At 43.4% G+C, this 20,205-nt stretch overlaps 1 protein-coding gene and 1 long non-coding RNA gene across 2 annotated transcripts in view; one reads left to right on the top strand and one right to left on the bottom strand.

Annotated features, from left to right (window-relative positions):
• apoba (apolipoprotein Ba) overlaps window positions 1–20,205 on the bottom strand; it is a 43,773-nt gene that overhangs the window by 12,200 nt on the left and 11,368 nt on the right. The window contains exons 14-24 of the mRNA XM_020501358.2: window positions 19,963–20,142; window positions 19,668–19,871; window positions 15,879–16,046; window positions 15,521–15,726; window positions 15,065–15,247; window positions 14,824–14,954; window positions 14,500–14,710; window positions 14,235–14,407; window positions 13,949–14,124; window positions 10,983–11,080; window positions 6,404–6,777 (exon numbers count right to left, since the gene is read on the bottom strand). Of these exons, the coding sequence (XP_020356947.1) occupies window positions 6,404–6,777; window positions 10,983–11,080; window positions 13,949–14,124; window positions 14,235–14,407; window positions 14,500–14,710; window positions 14,824–14,954; window positions 15,065–15,247; window positions 15,521–15,726; window positions 15,879–16,046; window positions 19,668–19,871; window positions 19,963–20,142 (2,104 nt within the window). The remainder of the gene's footprint in view (window positions 1–6,403; window positions 6,778–10,982; window positions 11,081–13,948; window positions 14,125–14,234; window positions 14,408–14,499; window positions 14,711–14,823; window positions 14,955–15,064; window positions 15,248–15,520; window positions 15,727–15,878; window positions 16,047–19,667; window positions 19,872–19,962; window positions 20,143–20,205) is intronic.
• Window positions 18,508–20,102, top strand: LOC116353351 (uncharacterized). The gene is made up of 3 exons (XR_004202712.1): window positions 18,508–18,756; window positions 19,639–19,778; window positions 19,991–20,102. It is a non-coding gene; the product is annotated as an uncharacterized LOC116353351 (long non-coding RNA).

Genomic DNA, 20,205 nt, shown 5'->3' with positions numbered 1-20,205 from the left:
TGGGGATGTTTTTCAGCGGCAGTGTCTGGGAAACTAATCAGGATCGAGAGAAAGATGAACAGAGCAATGTACAAAGAGATCCTTGATGAAAACCTGCTCCAGAGCGCTCAGGACCACAGACTGGGTCGACGGTTCACCTTCCAACAGGACAACGACCCTGAGCACACAGCCAAGACAATGCAGGAGTGGCTTCGGGACAAGTCCTTGAGTGCAACGGGTCTGAATACTTATATAAATAAGGTATTTCTGTTTTTATTATGAATACATTTGCAAACATTTCTAGAAACCTGTTTTCACTTTGTCATTATGGGGTATTGTGTGTAGATTGATGAGAGAAAACAAACCATTTAATCTATTTTAGAATAAGGCTGAAACAGATCAAAATGTGGAAAAAGTTAAGTGGTCTGAATACTTTCCGAATGCACTGTACATTAAAATATAGCAGCGACCAGCAATGAACGGGGTTCACGGGATGACAGAAAGGACACAAGATCAGTTGGATAACACAGCAAACTGCAAACTCTATCATGTAGGAACTATCTTCCTTTATGTGCAATCAGTGAAACATTACCATGTTTATCTCTCAATACCACAAGAATGACAAAAGTGAAGTTTAGTCTAGCGCTGTAGGTTGTTATCTTTGATTGCAGCAGGTAATCATTCTTAAAGTCATTACTTAATGTACTGAGTTTATATATCAATTCTGGAGTCAATTTGACTCTATATCTACTACTACTACTATATCTATTGTTTTTATTTTTGTTGTTGTTGTGTGATTTGGATTGATCCCCTCTACCACACGGAACCCCACTAATCTACTGACGGAGCGCAGGAGGTGGCTAACAACAGACCTCCATCCTATGCTAGCTTGCTACCGATGCCCTGGCTAGCTGTCTAAATCACCAACCAACCTCTCCACTCACCGGACCCTTTTGATCACTCGACTAAGCATGCCTCTCCTTAATGTCAATATGTCTTGTCCATTTCTGTTCTGGTTAGTGTTTATTGGCTTATTTCACTGTAGAGCCTATAGTCCTGCTCACTATACCTTATCCAACCTATTAGTTCCACCACCCACACATGCAATGACATCTCCTGGTTTCAACGATGTTTCTAGAGACAATATCTCTCTCTTCATCACTCAATACCTAGGTTTACCTCCACTGTATTCACATCCTACCATACATTTGTCTGTACATTATACCTTGATGCTATTTTATCGCCCCCAGAAACCTCCTTTTACTCTATGTTCCAGACGTTCTAGACGACCAATTCTCATAGCTTTTAGCCGTACCCTTATTCTACTCCTCCTATGTTCCTCTGGCGATGTAGAGGTGAATCCAGGCCCTGCAGTGCCTAGCTCCACTCCTATTCCCCAGGCGCTCTCTTTTGACGACTTCTGTAACCGTAATAGCCTTGGTTTCATGCATGTTAACATTAGAAGCCTCCTCCCTAAGTTTGTTCTATTCACTGCTTTAGCACACTCTGCCAACCCGGATGTTCTAGCTGTGTCTGAATCCTGGCTTAGGAAGACCACCAAAAACTCAGACATTTTAATTCCAAACTACAACATTTTCAGACAAGATAGAACTGCCAAAGGGGGCGGTGTTGCAATCTACTGCAAAGATAGCCTGCAGAGTTCTGTCCTACTATCCAGGTCTGTACCCAAACAATTCGAACTTCTACTTTTAAAAATCCACCTCTCTAAAAACAAGTCTCTCACCGTTGCCGCCTGCTATAGACCACCCTCTGCCCCCAGCTGTGCTCTGGACACCATATGTGAACTGATTGCCCCCCATCTATCTTCAGAGTTCGTGCTGCTAGGCGACCTAAACTGGAACATGCTTAACACCCCAGCCATCCTACAATCTAAACTTGATGCCCTCAATCTCACACAAATAATCAATGAACCTACCAGGTACCTCCCCAAAACCTTAAACACGGGCACCCTCATAGATATCATCCTAACCAACTTCCCCTCTAAATACACCTCTGCTGTCTTCAACCAAGATCTCAGCGATCACTGCCTCATTGCCTGCATCCGTAATGGGTCAGCGGTCAAACGACCTCCACTCATCACTGTAAAACGCTCCCTGAAACACTTCTGCGAGCAGGCCTTTCTAATCGACCTGGCCGGGGTATCCTGGAAGGATATTGATCTCATCCCGTCAGTAGAGGATGCCTGGATATTTTTTTAAAATGCCTTCCTAACCATCTTAAATAAACATGCCCCATTTAAGAAATTTAGAACCAGGAACAGATATAGCCCTTGGTTCTCCCCAGACCTGACTGCCCTTAACCAACACAAAAACATCCTATGGCGTTCTGCATTAGCATCGAACAGCCCCCGTGATATGCAGCTGTTCAGGGAAGCTAGAAATCATTATACACAGGCAGTTAGAAAAGCCAAGGCTAGCTTTTTCAAGCAGAAATTTGCTTCCTGCAACACTAACTCAAAAAAGTTCTGGGACACTGTAAAGTCCATGGAGAATAAGAACACCTCCTCCCAGCTGCCCACTGCACTGAAGATAGGAAACACTGTCACCACTGATAAATCCACCATAATTGAGAATTTCAATAAGCATTTTTGTACGGCTGGCCATGCTTTCCACCTGGCTACTCCTACCCCGGACAACAGCACTGCACCCCCAACAGCAACTCGCCCAAGCCTTCCCCATTTCTCCTTCTCCCAAATCTATTCAGCTGATGTTCTGAAAGAGCTGCAAAATCTGGACCCCTACAAATCAGCCGGGCTAGACAATCTGGACCCTTTCTTCCTAAAATTATCTGCCGAAATTGTTGCCACCCCTATTACTAGCCTGTTCAACCTCTCTTTCGTGTCGTCTGAGATTCCCAAAGATTGGAAAGCAGCTGCGGTCATCCCCCTCTTCAAAGGGGGGGACACTCTTGACCCAAACTGCTACAGACCTATATCTATCCTACCGTGCCTTTCTAAGGTCTTCGAAAGCCAAGTCAACAAACAGATTACCGACCATTTCGAATCTCACCATACCTTCTCTGCTATGCAATCCGGTTTCAGAGCTGGTCATGGGTGCACCTCAGCCACGCTCAAGGTCTTAAACGATATCTTAACCGCCATCGATAAGAAACATTACTGTGCAGCCGTATTCATTGATCTGGCCAAGGCTTTCGACTCTGTCAATCACCATATCCTCATCGGCAGACTCGACAGCCTTGGTTTCTCAAATGATTGCCTCGCCTGGTTCACCAACTACTTCTCTGATAGAGTTCAGTGTGTCAAATCGGAGGGTCTGCTGTCCGGACCTCTGGCAGTCTCTATGGGGGTGCCACAGGGTTCAATTCTTGGACCGACTCTCTTCTCTGTATACATCAATGAGGTCGCTCTTGCTGCTGGTGAGTCCCTGATCCACCTCTACGCAGACGACACCATTCTGTATACTTCCGGCCCTTCTTTGGACACTGTGTTAACAACCCTCCAGGCAAGCTTCAATGCCATACAACTCTCCTTCCGTGGCCTCCAATTGCTCTTAAATACAAGTAAAACTAAATGCATGCTCTTCAACCGATCGCTACCTGCACCTACCCGCCTGTCCAACATCACTACTCTGGACGGCTCTGACTTAGAATACGTGGACAACTACAAATACTTAGGTGTCTGGTTAGACTGTAAACTCTCCTTCCAGACCCATATCAAACATCTCCAATCCAAAGTTAAATCTAGAATTGGCTTCCTATTTCGCAACAAAGCATCCTTCACTCATGCTGCCAAACATACCCTTGTAAAACTGACCATCCTACCAATCCTCGACTTTGGCGATGTCATTTACAAAATAGCCTCCAATACCCTACTCAACAAATTGGATGCAGTCTATCACAGTGCAATCCGTTTTATCACCAAAGCCCCATATACTACCCACCATTGCGACCTGTACGCTCTCGTTGGCTGGCCCTCGCTTCATACTCGTCGCCAAACCCACTGGCTCCATGTCATCTACAAGACCCTGCTAGGTAAAGTCCCCCCTTATCTCAGCTCGCTGGTCACCATAGCATCTCCCACCTGTAGCACACGCTCCAGCAGGTATATCTCTCTAGTCACCCCCAAAACCAATTCTTTCTTTGGCCGCCTCTCCTTCCAGTTCTCTGCTGCCAATGACTGGAACGAACTACAAAAATCTCTGAAACTGGAAACACTTATCTCCCTCACTAGCTTTAAGCACCAACTGTCAGAGCAGCTCACAGATTACTGCACCTGTACATAGCCCACCTATAATTTAGCCCAAACAACTACCTCTTTCCCAACTGTATTTAATTTTAATTTATTTATTTATTTTGCTCCTTTGCACCCCATTATTTTTTATTTCTACTTTGCACATTCTTCCATTGCAAAACTACCATTCCAGTATTTTACTTGCTATATTGTATTTACTTTGCCATCATGGCCTTTTTTGCCTTTACCTCCCTTCTCACCTCACATTGTATATAGACTTGTTTATACTGCATTATTGACTGTATGTTTGTTTTTACTCCATGTGTAACTCTGTGTCGTTTTATCTGTCGAACTGCTTTGCTTTATCTTGGCCAGGTCGCAATTGTAAATGAGAACTTGTTCTCAACTTGCCTACCTGGTTAAATAAAGGTAAAATAAAAATAAATAAATAAATAAAATGATTAATGTTAAGACTTGTGAAATAGTTTCAGCCTTAGTGTATGGGTATATTGCGGTCATCTTTGAATTCTGGGACTTTATTTTGTTAAACTCATTAGAGATTAATGTGGTAAGTCTATGTACCAAATATGGTTTTGCGTACAAAGGTGAAGACTAAAGTGTCTTATTAGGAATTTTCAAATCCGACTTCTCTATTGTGCGGTCTATGAGTTAAACTGCAGCACCGAAGTACCGAAGCAAGACTGTAGGTGTGGTCAAGAAAATCACTACACAGATATCATTTGAAATACTGTATATCTTATATGACAGCATTAAATACAAAATCTGGAGTGAATCTTGGTTCATGAGGAGAAGATGATTGCAGATGATTTTGAGCATTAGCGTTGCATATGCAAAGAATTTGTTGTTAATAGTTTCCTTGTTTTTTGAGATATCAATACCAAATTCATTGTAGTTCATCTTAGGGACATCCATAATAGCGATGACACGTTTCAAGTTCAACAGCCACTGTGGAGTTGATTTACTGTGGTTTAAATGGACACATAAAATCAGATTTGTCAATAACTCATATAAAATATATGATATTTTGATCAATGCCTTAGCTTTTCTCAAACTTAAGACAAAGTTAAGACATGTACCATGGGCCTACATTCTACATTTGGTGTCATTTGGTCGTATGGTTCATGAGAAGAAGATTTTCAAAGTATTTGTAGCATATTTTAACATATGTGCTAATATGCATCTACTGGTATACTGTGTACATCTTTGAATGCATCAACGTTATTTTCTTAAACTCTTTAGGGACTTTTGTGATGAGTCCAAGGCCCACATTTTGAGTGAATCTTAAGTTTAGTCCATGAGAAGAAGTTTTTTTTCTGATTAATTTAAGCATTAGCATTACATATTAAAAAAAGTTAATTGTTAATAGTTTTCTTATTTTTTAAGATATCAATGCCAAAATGTAACAGTTCATCAAGGTAACGTCTCTGATGACCCCAAGAAAACAGGCCATTGTGGAGTGGATTTATAAAGGATTTAGATAGACGTATAAAATCTGATTTCCTGATTTATCAATAACTCAGCCATCTCTTAATCAATCACTTAGCTTTTCTCAAACTTAAGACTAAGTTAAAACATGTACAATGGACCTACATTCTACATTTGGTGTAATTCGGACTTGGTTTGTGAGAAGATGTTTATTTAATTTTGTCCAAGATGGAGGAAAATCGATCCTGATGGACCTTATGGGTCCTTGAGGAAAATTTGTTCAGCATGATGACAGACAACTACATACAAAGTTTCAAGACTCTAGGTCAAATGGCGGGGGATATGAGAGTTTAAAGGAAAACTACACCCAAAAATGATCTTTTGGTATTTGTTGCATAAGTCCATTGTTGATATAGACCTAAAATGTTTTGCATGTCAGCAATCAAGTTCTCAAGATATATAACTTCCAAAATACAGAAATACAGGCGGAATGATGCATTTTACATCATACGATGCTGCGTTTTGCATCATATGATGCAAAGTGCATCATACCAGCGTCATCTATGGGCCAATCAGTTCAGTCATTTTTAACAAAGTTGCTCATGGCCTCTAGTTTCTGTATCCCCCCCCCCCCCAAAAAAAACAATTACCAATCTATGCTTGAGTTATTTGACCGTGTCAAGGAAAAACAAAATGTAAGAATAACAATAGGTTACAGAGCTTCACTATGAACCCCTAATGAAACATGGAAAGATCAGCAAAGTTTACCTTCAAGTCTGTAGGCGAGTGGGCTGACAGGAGACTGAGCCTTGACTTTAAAATGAGCAATATAGCTGGGAACATCAACAGTGTTGTTGCCCCCGGAGATGGATCCCTCCCAGTTGTAGAAGTTGCTGTTTACTTTGGAGGTCACCTCAGCAAGGCCAAGCAAGGGCAGCACGATGTCAAAAGAGCGAGGTATGGTGAAAGTTGGGATTTGGATCTCATTGGCAGGAACCATCCAACCTATTTCAGGAACATCAATGGCAGGAATGGACAGGGTAGCGGGAATGTTTAACTCCTCAGAGGATTTTCCTCCCAAAGGCAAAACAAGGGAGATTGCCATTTTGTTCTGGTTGAACTCGTATCTGAATAAACTGTCACTGTTGTAAAAACAAAAAAGAAAGTGACAAATTAGTTAATTGCTATTAGCGAAGAATTGATCCTGATTTCCCCTTACACTTTGCCATTATTATATTTCATTTTATCTTCTGAATTGAATCAAATCAAAGTTTATTTGTCACGTGCGCCGAATACAACAGGTGTAGTAGACCTTACAGTGAATTGCTTACTTACAGGCTCTAACCAATAGTGCAAAAAAGGTGTTAAGTGAACAATAGGTAGGTAAAGAAATAAAACAACAGTAAGACAGTCTATATACGAGGCTATAAAAGTAGCGAGGCTATATACAGATACCGGTTAGTCAGGCTGATTGAGGTAGCATGTACATGTAGATATGGTTAAAGTAAATGGAAAGGATTGACATGGAAATACACTGCCTTCGGAAAGTATTCAGACCCCAAATGTATAAAAAATTATAAAAAGAAATACCTTATTTACATAAGTATTCAGATCCTTTGCTATGAGACTCAAAGTTGAGCTCAGGTGCATCCTGTTTCCATTGATCATCCTTGGGATGTTTCTACAACTTGATTGGATTCCACCTGTGGTAAATTCATTTGATTGGACATGATTTGGAAAGGCATTCACCTGTCTATTTAAGGTCCCACAGTTGACAGTGCATGTCAGAGCAAAAATCAAGCCATGAGGTCGAGGCACAGATCTGGGGGTGTGTACCAAAACATTTCTGCAGCATTGAAGGTCGCCAAGAACACTGTGGCCTCCATCATTCTTAAATGGAAGACGTTTGGAACCACCAAGACTCTTCCTAGATGTGGCCACCAGGGAGGTGACCAAAAACCCAATGGTGACTCTAACAGAGCTCTAGAGTTCCTCTGTTGAGATGGGAGAACCTTCCAGAAAGACAACCATCTCTGCTGCACTCCACCAATCAGGTCTTTATGGTAGAGTGGCCAGACAGAAGCCATTCCTCAGTAAAAGGCACATTTCAGCCCGCTTGGAGGTTGCCAAAAGGTACCTAAAGACTCTCAGACCATGAGAAACAAGATTCTCTGGTCTAATGATGAAACCAAGATTTAACTCTTGAATGCCAAGCGTCACATCTGGAGGAAACCTGGCACCATCCCTACGGTAAACCATGATGGTGGCAGCATCATGCTGTGGGGATGTTTTTCAGCGGCAGGGACTGGGAGGCTAGCAGTAATAAAGCCTCTCTTGAAAAAGCCAAACCTTGACCCAGAAAATATTAAAAACTATCGACCTATATCGAATCTCCCATTCCTCTAAAAAATGTTTGAAAAAGCGGTTGCGCAGTAACTCGCTGCCTTCCTGAAGCCAAACAATGTATATGAAATGCTTCAGTCTGGTTTTAGACCCCATCATAGCGCTAAAACCCAAATTGGTCTACATGGGCATGTTCTGGCCTGGTTTAGATCTTATCTGTTGGAAAGATATCAGTTTGTCTCTGTGGATGGTTTGTCACAAATCAACTGTAAATTTCAGTGTTCCTCAAGGTTCTGTTTTAGGACCACAATTGTTTTCACTATATAGTTTACCTCTTGGTGATGTCATTCGGAAACATAATGTTAACTTTCACTGCTATGCGGATGACACACAGCTGTATATTTCGAAGCCCCAAAATTACCCTCCCTGGAAGCCTGTGTTTCAGACATGAGGAAGTGGATGGCTCCAAATGTTCTACTTTTAAACTCGGACAAAACAGATGCTTGTTCTAGGTCCCAAGAAACAAAGAGATCTTCTGTTGAATCTGACAATTAATCTTGATGGTTGTACAGTCGTCTCAAATAAAACTGTGTTACTCTGGACCCCGATCTCTCTTTTGACGAACATATCAAGACTGTTTTAAGGACAGCTTTTTTCCATCTACGCATCCTTACAAAAATCAGAAACTTTCTGTCCAAAATGATGCAGAAAAATGTATCAATTATTTTGTCACTTCTAGGTTAGACTACTGCAATGCTCTACTTTCCGGCTACCTGGATAAAGCATTTAAAAAAACTCGGTTAGTGCTAAACACGGCTGCTAGAATCCTGACTAGAACCAAAACATTTGATCATATTACTCCAGTGCTAGCCTCTCTACACTGGCTTCCTGTTAAGGCAAGGGCTGATTTCAAGGTTTTACTGCTAACCTACAAAGCATTACATGGGCTTGCTCCTACCTATCTCTCTGATTTGGTCCTGCCGTACATACCTACACGTACGCTACGGTCACTAGACGCAGGCCTCCTAACTGTCCCTAGAATTTCTAAGCAAACAGCTGGAGGCAGGGCTTTCTCCTATAGAGCTCAATTTTTATGGAATGGTCTGCCTACCCATGTGAGAGACGCAGACTCGGTTTCAACTTTTAAGTCTTTATTGAAGACTCATCTCTTCAGTAGGTCCTATGATTGAGTGTAGTCTGGCCCAGGAGTGGGAAGGTGAACAGAAAGGCACTGGAGCAACGAACCGCCATTGCTGTCTCTGCCTGGCGGGTTCCACTCTCTCCACTGGGATTCTCTGCCTCTTACCCTATTACAGGTGCTGAGTCACTGGCTTACTAGTGCTCTTCCATGAGGCCCTAGGAGGGGTGCGTCACTTGAGTGGGTTGAGTCACTGACGTGATCTTCCTGTCCGGGTTGGCGCCCCCCGCGGAGATCTTTGTGGGCTATACTCGGCCTTGTCTCAGGATGGTAAATTGGTGGTTGAAGATATCCCTCTAGTGGTGTGGGGGCTGTGCTTTGGAAAAGTGGGTGGGATTATATCGTGCCTGTTTGACCCTGTCCAGGGGTATCGTCGGATGGGGCCACAGTGTCTCCCGACCCCTCTTGTCACATCCTCCAGTATTTACGCTGCAGTAGTTTATGTGTCAGGGGGCTAGGGTCAGTCTGTTATATCTGGAGTATTTCTCCTGTCTTATCCGGTGTCCTGTGTGAATTTTAGTATGCTCTTTCTCTCTTTCTCTTTCTTTTTCGCTTTCTTTTTCTTTCTTTCTTTTTCTTTCTTTCTTTCTTTCTTTCTTTCTTTCTTTCTTTCTTTCTTTCTTTCTTTCTTTCTTTCTTTCTTTCTTTCTTCTTTCTTTCTTTCTTTCTTTCTTTCTTTCTTTCTTTCTTTCTTCTTTCTTTCTTTCTTCTTTCTTTCTTCTTCTTTCTTTCTTTCTCTTCTCTCTCTCTCTCTCTCTCTCTCTCTCTCTCTCTCTCTCTCTCTCTCTCTCTCTCTCTCTCTCTCTCTCTCTCTCTCTCTCTCTCTCTCTCTCTCTCTCTCTCTCTCTCTCTCTCTCTCTCTCTCTCTCTCTCTCTCTCTCTCTCTCTCTCTCTCTCTCTCTCTCTCTCTCTCTCTCTCTCTCTCTCTCTCTCTCTCTCTCTCTCTCTCTCTCTCTCTCTCTCTCTCTCTCTCTCTCTCTCTCTCTCTCTCTCTCTCTCTCTCGGAGGACCTGAGCCCTAGGACCATGCCTCAGGACTACCTGGCCTGATGACTCCTTGCTGACCCAGTCCACCTGGCTGTGCTGCTGCTCCAGTTTCAACTGTTCTGCCTGCGACTATGGAATCCTGACCTGTTCACCGGACGTGCTACCTCTCCCAGACCTGCTGTTTAATCTCTCTAGAGACAGCAGGAGCGGTAGAGATACTCTGAATGATCGGCTACGCAAAGCCAACTGACATTTACTCCTGAGGTGCTGACCCGTTGCACCCTCGACAACCACTGTGATTATTATTATTTGACCCTGCTGGTCATCTATGAACCTAAGCACACAGCCAAGACAACACAGGAGTGGCTTTGGGACAAGTCTCTGAATGTCCTTGAGTGGCCCAGCCAGAGCACGGACTTGAACCCGATCGAACATCTCTGGAGAGATCTGAAAATAGCTATGCAGCAACGCTCCCCATCCAACCTGACAGAGCTTGAGAGGATCTGCAGAGGAGAATGGGAGAAACTCCCAAAATACAGGTGTGCCAAGCTTGTAGCGTCATACCCAGACTCAATTCTGTAGTCGCTGACAAAGGTGCTTCAACAATGTACTGAGAAAAGGGTCTGAATACATAAAACCTGTTTTTGCTTTGTCATTGTGTGGTATTGTGTGTAGATTGATGAGGGGGAAAAAACTATTTAATACATTTTAGAATAAGGCTGTAACATAACAAAACGTGTAAAAGGGAAGGGGTCTGAATACTTTTCCGAATGCACTGTAATCCCAACCCCACTTAATATGTGAATTGTCAGATAGTTACGATTGAAGGAACAGTTTCTCAGGCACGGTGGGTAGAGTGAGTTCTGCAAGGATCCTCTTGTTTCTTCCAGCAACTTTGTCCAGCCAAATGTTGCATGCCTAAAATGAGATGTACTTTTTAGGTTGAGAATTGTTGTAGAGAAATGTTATCAATGGAAACTAAATTGTTGCAATTTGTTAACGTTTTGTATTTATCTTAACTTTATTTAACTAGGCATGTCAATTGGGAGTAGAACATTTGAAAAATTACTGCCGATGCCATTAATCAAAAGATACAGTCAGCTCAAAGTATTGGGACAGTGACAATTTTTTGTTGTTTTGCTTTGTACTGCAGCACTTTGGATTTGATACAATGAGGTTAAAGTGCAGACTGTCAGCTTTAATTTGAGGGTATTTGAAATCATATCGTGTGAACCGTTTAGAAATTACAGCACTTTTTGTATATAGTCCCCCATTTTAGGGGACCAAAAGTATTGGGGCAAATTTGTATTGTGTATTAAAGTAGTGAACATTTTTATATTTGTTCCCATATTCATAGCACAGAATGATTACATAAAGCGTGAGACTCTAGAAACTTGTTTGATCCTGTCACGTTCTGACCTTAGTTATCTTATTATGTCTTTGTTTTAGTATGGTCAGGGCGTGAGTTGGGTGGGTTGTCTATGTTCCTTTTTCTATGTTTTGGGATTTCTGTGTTTGGCCTGGTATTGTTCTCAATCAGAGGCAGCTGTTTATCGTTGTCCCTGATTGAGAACCATATTTAGGTTGCCTGGTTTCACTTTTGAGTTGTGGGTGATTATTTTCTGTGTTAGTTACCACACGGGACCGTTTCGTTTGTTTCACTTTGTTATTTTGTATTTTTGTAGTGTTCAGTTTGTCTTATTAAAATGGACACTTACCACGCTGTAAATTGTTCCGACCTCTCTTACTCCTCATCAGAGGAAGACGACGAACGTTACAGAATCACCCACCACCAAAGGACCAAGTAGCGTGGTAAGGAGCAGCGCTATCTGGAGGAGGTTACAACATGGGACGAAATCGAGAGGTGGTCGGTCGACCCAGGGAGAGTCCCGGAGCCCGCCTGGGATTCTCTGGAACAATGTGAGGAGGGATACCAGAGAACGGAGTTGGCACGGCGGTCAAGGAAGCCCGAGAGGCAGCCACAAAAATGTATTGGGGGGGGCACACGGGGAGTGTGGCACACGGGGAGTGTGGCTAAGTCAGGTAGGAGACCTGAGCCAAGTCCCCGTGCTTACCGTGGATAGAGGTGGACCGGGCAGACACCGTGTTATGCCGTGAGGCGCACGGTGTCCCCGGTGTGCAGGCATAGCCTGGTGCGGTACATAGCAGCGCCTCGTATTGCCCGGGCTAGAGTGGGCATCGAGCCAGGTGCCATGAAGCCGGCTCAGCACATCTGGTCTCCAGTGCATCTCCTAGGGCTGGGGTACATGGCACTAGCCCTACGCATGGTGTCCCCGGTTCGCCAGCACAGCGTGGGCTATTCCACCTCGCCGCACTGGCCTGGCTACGGGGAGCATTCAGCCAGGTAGGGTTGGGCAGGCTCGGTGCTCGAGAGCTCCAGTGCGCCTTCACGGTCCGGTCTATCCGGTTCCACCTCCACGCACCAGAATCCGGTGGCAGCCTCCCACACCAGGCTGTCTCTCCGTCTCCTCCCTACTGATGCTCCCGCCTGTCTAGCGCTGCCAGAATCTCCCTCCAGTCCGGATCTGCCAGAGTCTCCCTCCAGTCCGGATCTGCCAGAGTCTCCCGTCTGTCCTGAGCTGCCAGAGTCTCCCGTCTGTCCTGAGCTGCCAGAGTCTCCCGTCTGTCCTGAGCTGCCAGAGTCTCCCGTCTGTCCTGAGCTGCCAGAGCCGCCCGTCAGTCAGGAGCTGCCGGAGCCGTCCGTCAGTCAGTCAGGAGCTGCCGGAGCCGTCAGTCAGTCAGGAGCTGCCGGAGCCGTCCGTCAGTCAGGAGCTGCCGGAGCCGTCCTTCAGCCAGGAGATGCCAGAATCACCCGTCACACCGGTGCTGCCGGAATCGCCCTTCTCTCCGGAGCTGCCGGAGTCTCCCGCCTTTCCGGTGCTGCCGGAGTCTCCCGTCCGTCCGGTGCTGCCGGAGTCTCCCGCCTGTCCGGTGCTGCCACCGTGGACAGACACCCACCCAGACCCTCCCCTATAAGTTCAGGTTTTTTCGCCCGGAGTCCGCACCTTTGGTCAGGGCGTGAGTTGGGTGAGTTGTCTATGTTAGTTTTTCTATGGTTTGCTATTTCTGTGTTTGGCCTGGTATGGTTCTCAATCAGAGGCAGCTGTCAATCGTTGTCCCTGATTGAGAACCATATTTAGGGAGCCTGTTTTCTATTGTGTTTCGTGGGTGATTGTTTTCTGTTGTGTGTCTGCACCAGCCAGAACTGTTTTCGGTCGCTTCTCTTTGGTATTTTTGTTATTTCCGTGTTCATTTGAATAAATATGGACACACACGACGCTGCACCTTGGTCCTCACCTTCTTCCACCAACAATGGCCGTTACAGATCCATTTTCTATTTGTTTTGGTTGTGTTTCAGATTATTTTGTGCCCAATAGAAATTAAGGATAAATAATGTATTGTGTAATTGGAGTGACTTTTATTGTAAATAAAAATGTAATATATTTCTAAACACTTCTACATGAATGTTGATGCTACCATGATTACGGATAGTCCTGAATGAATCATGAATAATGATAAGTGAGAAAGTTACAGACACACAAATATCATACCTCCCCTCAAAATAAAATAAATGCTAACCTCCCCAGTTATTGTAATGGTGAGCATGTCTTGGGGTATGATATTTGTGCGTCTGTAACTTTCTCACTCATCAATATTCACAATTCATTTGGAACTAGCTGTAATCATGGTAGCATCCTTATTAATATAGAAGTGATTATTCCCATTACTTTGGAACTCACTGTATTTTAAAAACACAACTCTTACCTCAATGGCTTTGGTAACAATGTGCCGCACTTTCATATCAGTCTTAGCCACCTTCTGATCTAGTATGTCATCAATTAACTTTTGTAGCGCCCTCTGGTAATCTTCTGTGTTTGGGATGAGTTTTGGGATCTCAGAGTTCAGGTCAGACTTCATCTCCACCTCAAACTTGTTGTCATCTGTATGGGAAAACCACATGTAAGACTTGAATAATTTCTGTTTGTAGTTACATTTAGCAATTGCCTTTGTCGGGTCACACAGTACAGAGAAAAGGCTGTATGACACTTACCATATCTCACAATGACTGTTTGCATGGAGGAAGTCTCTGGAATATTGACTGCTGTCTCTAATTGCATGACTAGACCATCGGTGTTCTTCAGGGTTGCAGTAACAGAGGCATCTGAACTCAGGGCCGGGATGGTCATCTGGACTTGCAGCATTCCATTTTCCATGGACTCAAGTCTAAGTTAATAAACATTCAAAGAAAGGCATGTTAGTTACAGTATTACCAACCTTGCCAAAATGGTAAAGTATAATTCTGGGTTTTCTTTTACCTGGCACGACCAACTAGAGACAACTGTGGAATATTGTGGTTGGTCACATCTAAGGTGATGCCACGTATCTTCTTCCCATTCACATTGCTGTCTGTGACTGCCAGCTTAATCCCTGCCTCAATGTCATAATCAGGGACATGGACTTCAGTGGTCAGAGTGTTCTTGTTCCGGTTGTACTTCAGTGTTGCGGTCGCCTCTGTGGGCTCAGAACCTAATATGAAGAGGACAGATGTGCCTCAATTCATGTTATGTACATTCTATTGGGGTATCTATATAATTTGCCAGTCTTAATTTGTTCTTTTTTTAAAAATTTGACACACATACCTGACGCCCTCAGGGTTAGCTTCAGAGAGTCCACTTTCTGGCGTCCCTCCTTACCCTCTCTTAGAGTTTCAGAAGTAATGGCAGCAGTGTATTCTGTTACCTTGTCTGTTGGTTGGATCTCCACAGCAAGCCTAATGAATTGATAGACATGTGTCTCTTAAAGACTATCTTTTGAATCAATAAAATTATGCAGTTGAAATCAAATGTGTTTGGAAATTCTGGCGATGGACTCAACTCTCACCTGCTCTCCCCTGTAAGGGGGTAGTACGGAGCATCATCTGTTGAGCTTGCATTGGTGTAACGCAGTGTTGTGCAGATATTCATACCAGTAAACAGGGGCTGGCATTCAGTGGAGTCTGTCATACCCTCCCCTATCGACGGCACCATCTTAGTCTGGGTGGAGGACAATGACATCAGCTTGTTGCTGGATTTTGAAGAGATGCAGGAAAATAATGACAAAATCTTTAATATGACTTTTTACATAGTAATGCTTAATATAACTGATTCAAGTTGAGGCTGGTTTATGTAAAGTTTTTCTATGTTAAAAGATGATGGCATTTGATACAACTGGATTCTTAAGTCTGTACTGCGATTCACACTGACAACAGTATGTGAGTTACCCTTAACGTTCCAATTATATTTAAAAACAATTATTTTAAGTAGACATATGTTAAGTAGAAGTTAGAGTAATTCCCACCTGACACTGAATAGCTGAGTGGTTCCCTTGGGTGCAGGGATAGAGAGTTTGATCTCATTTCTGCTAATGGTGACTTTGGCGTTCAGGGAACTCTCATGGTACATGTTGGTGTGCATCTCAATGCCAGCCACCACAAACTCAGGAATTTGGATGCCCATTTGCGTAATAAACTCCACACCGACAGATGGCATGAAAGACAGCTGCTGCTACAGGTAAGAAAGGCATAATTCACACTTAAAAATAACCTAAGATCCTAAATTAATCATAAAATTTGTTCAAATAGGATTGGAATACATTCAAAGTCTTCCATAAGGCATATGCATTCAATTGAATAGAAACAAAAGAGCAGGCAGCTTACCATGCCAGGGGAGAAGCTCAGACCTCCCTTGGCTCCAGGGGCAAAGACACCAGACAAGGAGAATTTCAGGGGTAAGCCAGATGCGGAGGGCAGAGAAAAGCTCTCATCCAGGAAGATATAGTGGGCATAAAGCTCGTTGTCAGTGCTCGACATTAGAGACTGCATGACCTGTGCAAAAATAAAGAGAATAAGGTTAATTGAAACAAAAGGAATTTGGGGTCAGTGGAGGCTCTTCAAAAGAGGAAGGGGAGGAACATTCTCCTCAGTGAATTTCATACAAATTAAAATAGTGAAACATTTAAAAAGTTATCCTTTTTAGATAAAACTATAAAACTATACTAACACACTGTTTTGCAATGAAGGTCTACAGTAGCCTCAACAGCCTACTGTAGGGTAGTACCATGGTGTAGCCGGAAGACAGCTATTTTTCGTCCTCTGGGTACACAAAACCTAGGAGGCTCATGGTTCTAAGCCCCTTCCATAGACTTGCACAGTAATTATGACAACTTTCCGAGGATGTCCTCCAACCTATCAGGGCTCATGCAGCATGAATTGACATGTTGTCCACCCAATCAAAGGATCAGAGACTCAATTTACTACTGAATGATAAGCTACAGCTAACTAGCACTGCAGTGCATGCAATGTGGTGAGTCAAAGAGAAAGAAAGACAACAGTTGAACAGTTTTGAACAAATTCATTTCATTAAAAATGAAGGAGAAGCGAAAGAGAGAGAGAGACATATTTAGTTGTATTTTTTTCACTTGCATTTTTACTTAGCTAGCGAATGCATCTAGCTAGTTTAGCCTACTCAAATAGCCGGCTCAAACAGAGAGGGATGCTATGTTAGCTAGCTGGCAATGGCTATCCAACACTGGAACTCTTCCAAGTCAAGGTAATATTTTGGATTTATTAATTCATTGCCATCGAGGCCTGCCGGTGTAAGTGCTAAACTGCTTGCTGACTGTACACTGTACCACATGACTGTAGAGGGTTTACTAACACGTTAGTTCTAGTAGGTATGTTGACTAGCTATGACATTAGCTAATATGGTGACAATGATGTAAGCTGTGTGTAGCGGTTAGCGGTTATGATATGAAGGTTTGGCTTGGAAAGGTTTTTTCGCCTGGTCACAGACAGCTGATGTGTTGTGCACTGAAGTCCACAAGCGAAGGGAAAAGGTGAGAGGAGGAGAACGCGTAGATGCGAGAAGTAATTGTAAAATGAGCAAAATGATCATGCTGTGAGCTTTGTTTGCGTGTGATAAACATACCTGAATTTATCCAATTGAAACTCTCGTTTGCAACTGTTGGACTAATGATTACACCCTAGATAATCTAGATGCAGGCAAGAGTGTGAAAGGCAGTATTGAATGTCACCTTGACTACTCTAATTTTGCACCTAAGTTGTAAACTTTAATTCATAGGCCAAGTCGTAGCAACCTCATGATAGGTATAGGGAAAATTAGAGTATCATGTAGTAGCCTAAACCTATCGACGTTACGTTGAGCTGGGTGAATGGAATATGAATGACAGTCAGCCAATATGCTGTAATAAAAATAAGGTATGCTTATAACAAAAAAAATCGTCCTCCCTCATCTTAAACATCACCGACCGACACTGCTTTTGGTGTGGGTAAGTTCACTTTAACTCAATTAGTGTATGGAGATAATTGAAATCAAATTTCCCACTGGGCACAGACATCAATTCAACGTCTATTCCACAATGGTTCTACGTACACTGAATAAAAATGCAACATGCAACAATTTCTATGATTTTACTGAGTTACAGTTCATATATGGAAATCAGTCAATTTAAATTAATCAATTAGGCCCTAATCTATGGATTTCCCATGACTGAGAATACAGATATGCATCTGTTGGTCACAGATACCTTAAAAAAAAGCAGGGGCATGGATCAGAAAACCAGTTAGTATCTGGTGTGACCACCATCATGCAGCATGACAAATCTCCTTTGAGTAGAGTTGATCAGGCTGTTGATTGTGGCCTGTGGAATGTTGTCACACTCCTCTTCAATGTCTGTGCGAAGTTGCTGGATATTGGTGGGAACTGGAACACGCTGTTGTACACGTCCATTCAGAGCATCCCAAACATCAAACATGCTCAATAGGTGACATGTCTGGTGAGTATGCAGGCCATGGAATTGGGACATTTTCAGCTACCAGGAATTGTGTACAGATCCCTGCGACATGGGGCTTTGCATTATCATGCTGAAACATTATGTCACATTCTGACCATAGTTCTTGTGTGTTTTCCTTGTTTTATTGTTGGTCAGGACGTGAGCTGCGTGGGCATTCTATGTTGTGTGTCTGGTTTGTCTATTTCTATGTTTGGCCTGATATGGTTCTCAATCAGAGGCAGGTGTTAGTCATTGTCTCTGATTGGGAACCATATTTAGGTAGCCTGTTTTGTGTTGGGATTTGTGGGTCGTTATTTCCGTGTCTGTGTTTGTTTTACCACACAGGACTGGTTTCGGTTTTCACATTTATTGGTTTGTATATTTGTAGTGTTTTCTCTGTATTCGTCTTTATTAAAGATGTTTAACCCTAACCACGCTGCGTTTTGGTCCGCCTCTCCTTCCCAGGAAGAAAGCCGTTACACATTAGGTGATGGCGTCGGATGAATGGCACGACAATGGGCCTCAGGATCTCGTCACGGTATCTGTGCATTCAAATTGCCATTGATAAAATGCAATTGTGTTCATTGTCCGTCGCTTATGCCTGCAACACCACCACCATGAGGGACTCTGGTCACAACTTTGACATCAACAGACCGCTTGCCCACACGACGCCATGCACGCTGTCTGCCATCTGCCTGGTACAGCTCAAACCCGGGATTCCAACGTGTCAGTGGCCATCGAAGGTGAGCATTTGCCCACTGAAGTCGGTTATGAGGCTGAACTAGAGTCAGGTCAACACTCTCGTGAGGACGCTTAGCACCCAGTAGAGCTTCCCTGAAATGGTTTCTGAGAGTTGTGCAAACAAAGTTTCATCAGCTGTCCTGGTGGCTGGTATTAAACAATCCAGCAGGTGAAGAAGCCCGATGTGGAGGTCCTGGGCGAGGTTGTGAGGCCGGTTGGACGTACTGCCAAATTCCCTAAAACAACGTTGGAGGTGGCTTATGGTAGAGAAATGAACATTCAATTCTCTGGCAACAGCTCTGGTGCACATTCCTGCATGCCAATTGAACGCTGATATCCCTACCGACCAAGCCCTCCCTAACCCGGACGACGCTAGGCCAATTGTGCGTCGCCCCATGGACCTCCCGGTCGCGGCCGGTTACGACAGAGCCTGGGCGCGAACCCAGAGTCTCTGATGGCCCAGCTGGCGCTGCAGTACAGTGCCCTTAACCACTGCGCCACCCGGTAGGCCTTTAATCAGCTTCTTGATATGCCACACCTGTCAGGTGGATGGATTATCTTGGCTCACTAACAGGGATGTAAACAAATGTGTGTACAATATTTGAGAGGAAAAAAGCTTTCTGTGCTTATGGAAAATTTCTGCAATCCTTTATTTTAGCTCCTGAATCATTGGATCAACACTTTACATGTTGCGTTTATATTTTTGTTCAGTGTACTTTCATTGAAATGACGTGGAAACAATGTTGATTCAACCAGTCCAGGTCCAGTGGGTTAGCTCTGTTTGTAATTTCCTGTTTTGTTGAGTTATCTAGTTCGCACTTAGTTCACATACCAAAAACAATAGCACCATTTTTCAATGGGATTGTATGTGTTTTTTCCTTCAGAAAGAGCTGTTCAGTCAACCATGATTTACCTTAAGAGGCATGATCTTGAAGAACACCTCAGCGTACATGGCTAGGCTCTGGGCCATGTGTTCCATCTCACTGGACTTGATGTATCCAACTTCATTTTCAAGAATCCTTAGGTATGCCATAGCCTCAGGGGAGTCTTGAGAGCGAAGTTCCCTGACAAGCTTTTGGAAGTTCTGTCCAATGTCTCTCATGAGGTCCTGTGGAGCCTGTAAGATATGAAGGATTAAACATGTCCTTAAAAGGCCAAACCAAAAAACTATTCCTTGAACATCAATTCATAAAATAATACACTTTTACCTGTCTTTTCCTTCTGTCACTCCTCAAGGGGGGGATCCAGTTCTCCAGCACCTGCTTGACTGAGTCTGGCATCTTGTGACCCGCCCAGTACATGGCCTTGGAGACCGAGTCAGGGAAGAAACCCTGCTCTCCAAAAAGGGCCTCAAGTCTTGCTTCAAATCCATTACCTTCAATACCAACCTTAAAAAAAGAAGTGAGAAGTGAATACGTTATAAAACTTAAAACACATAAAGGGGAGACAAG

The sequence above is a fragment of the Oncorhynchus kisutch genome, linkage group LG14, assembly GCF_002021735.2.
Source record: "Oncorhynchus kisutch isolate 150728-3 linkage group LG14, Okis_V2, whole genome shotgun sequence".
Classification (NCBI taxonomy): Eukaryota; Metazoa; Chordata; class Actinopteri; order Salmoniformes; family Salmonidae; genus Oncorhynchus; species Oncorhynchus kisutch.
Note: the sequence above shows the minus strand (reverse complement) of the source record. Positions and strands in the feature narration are given on the sequence as shown.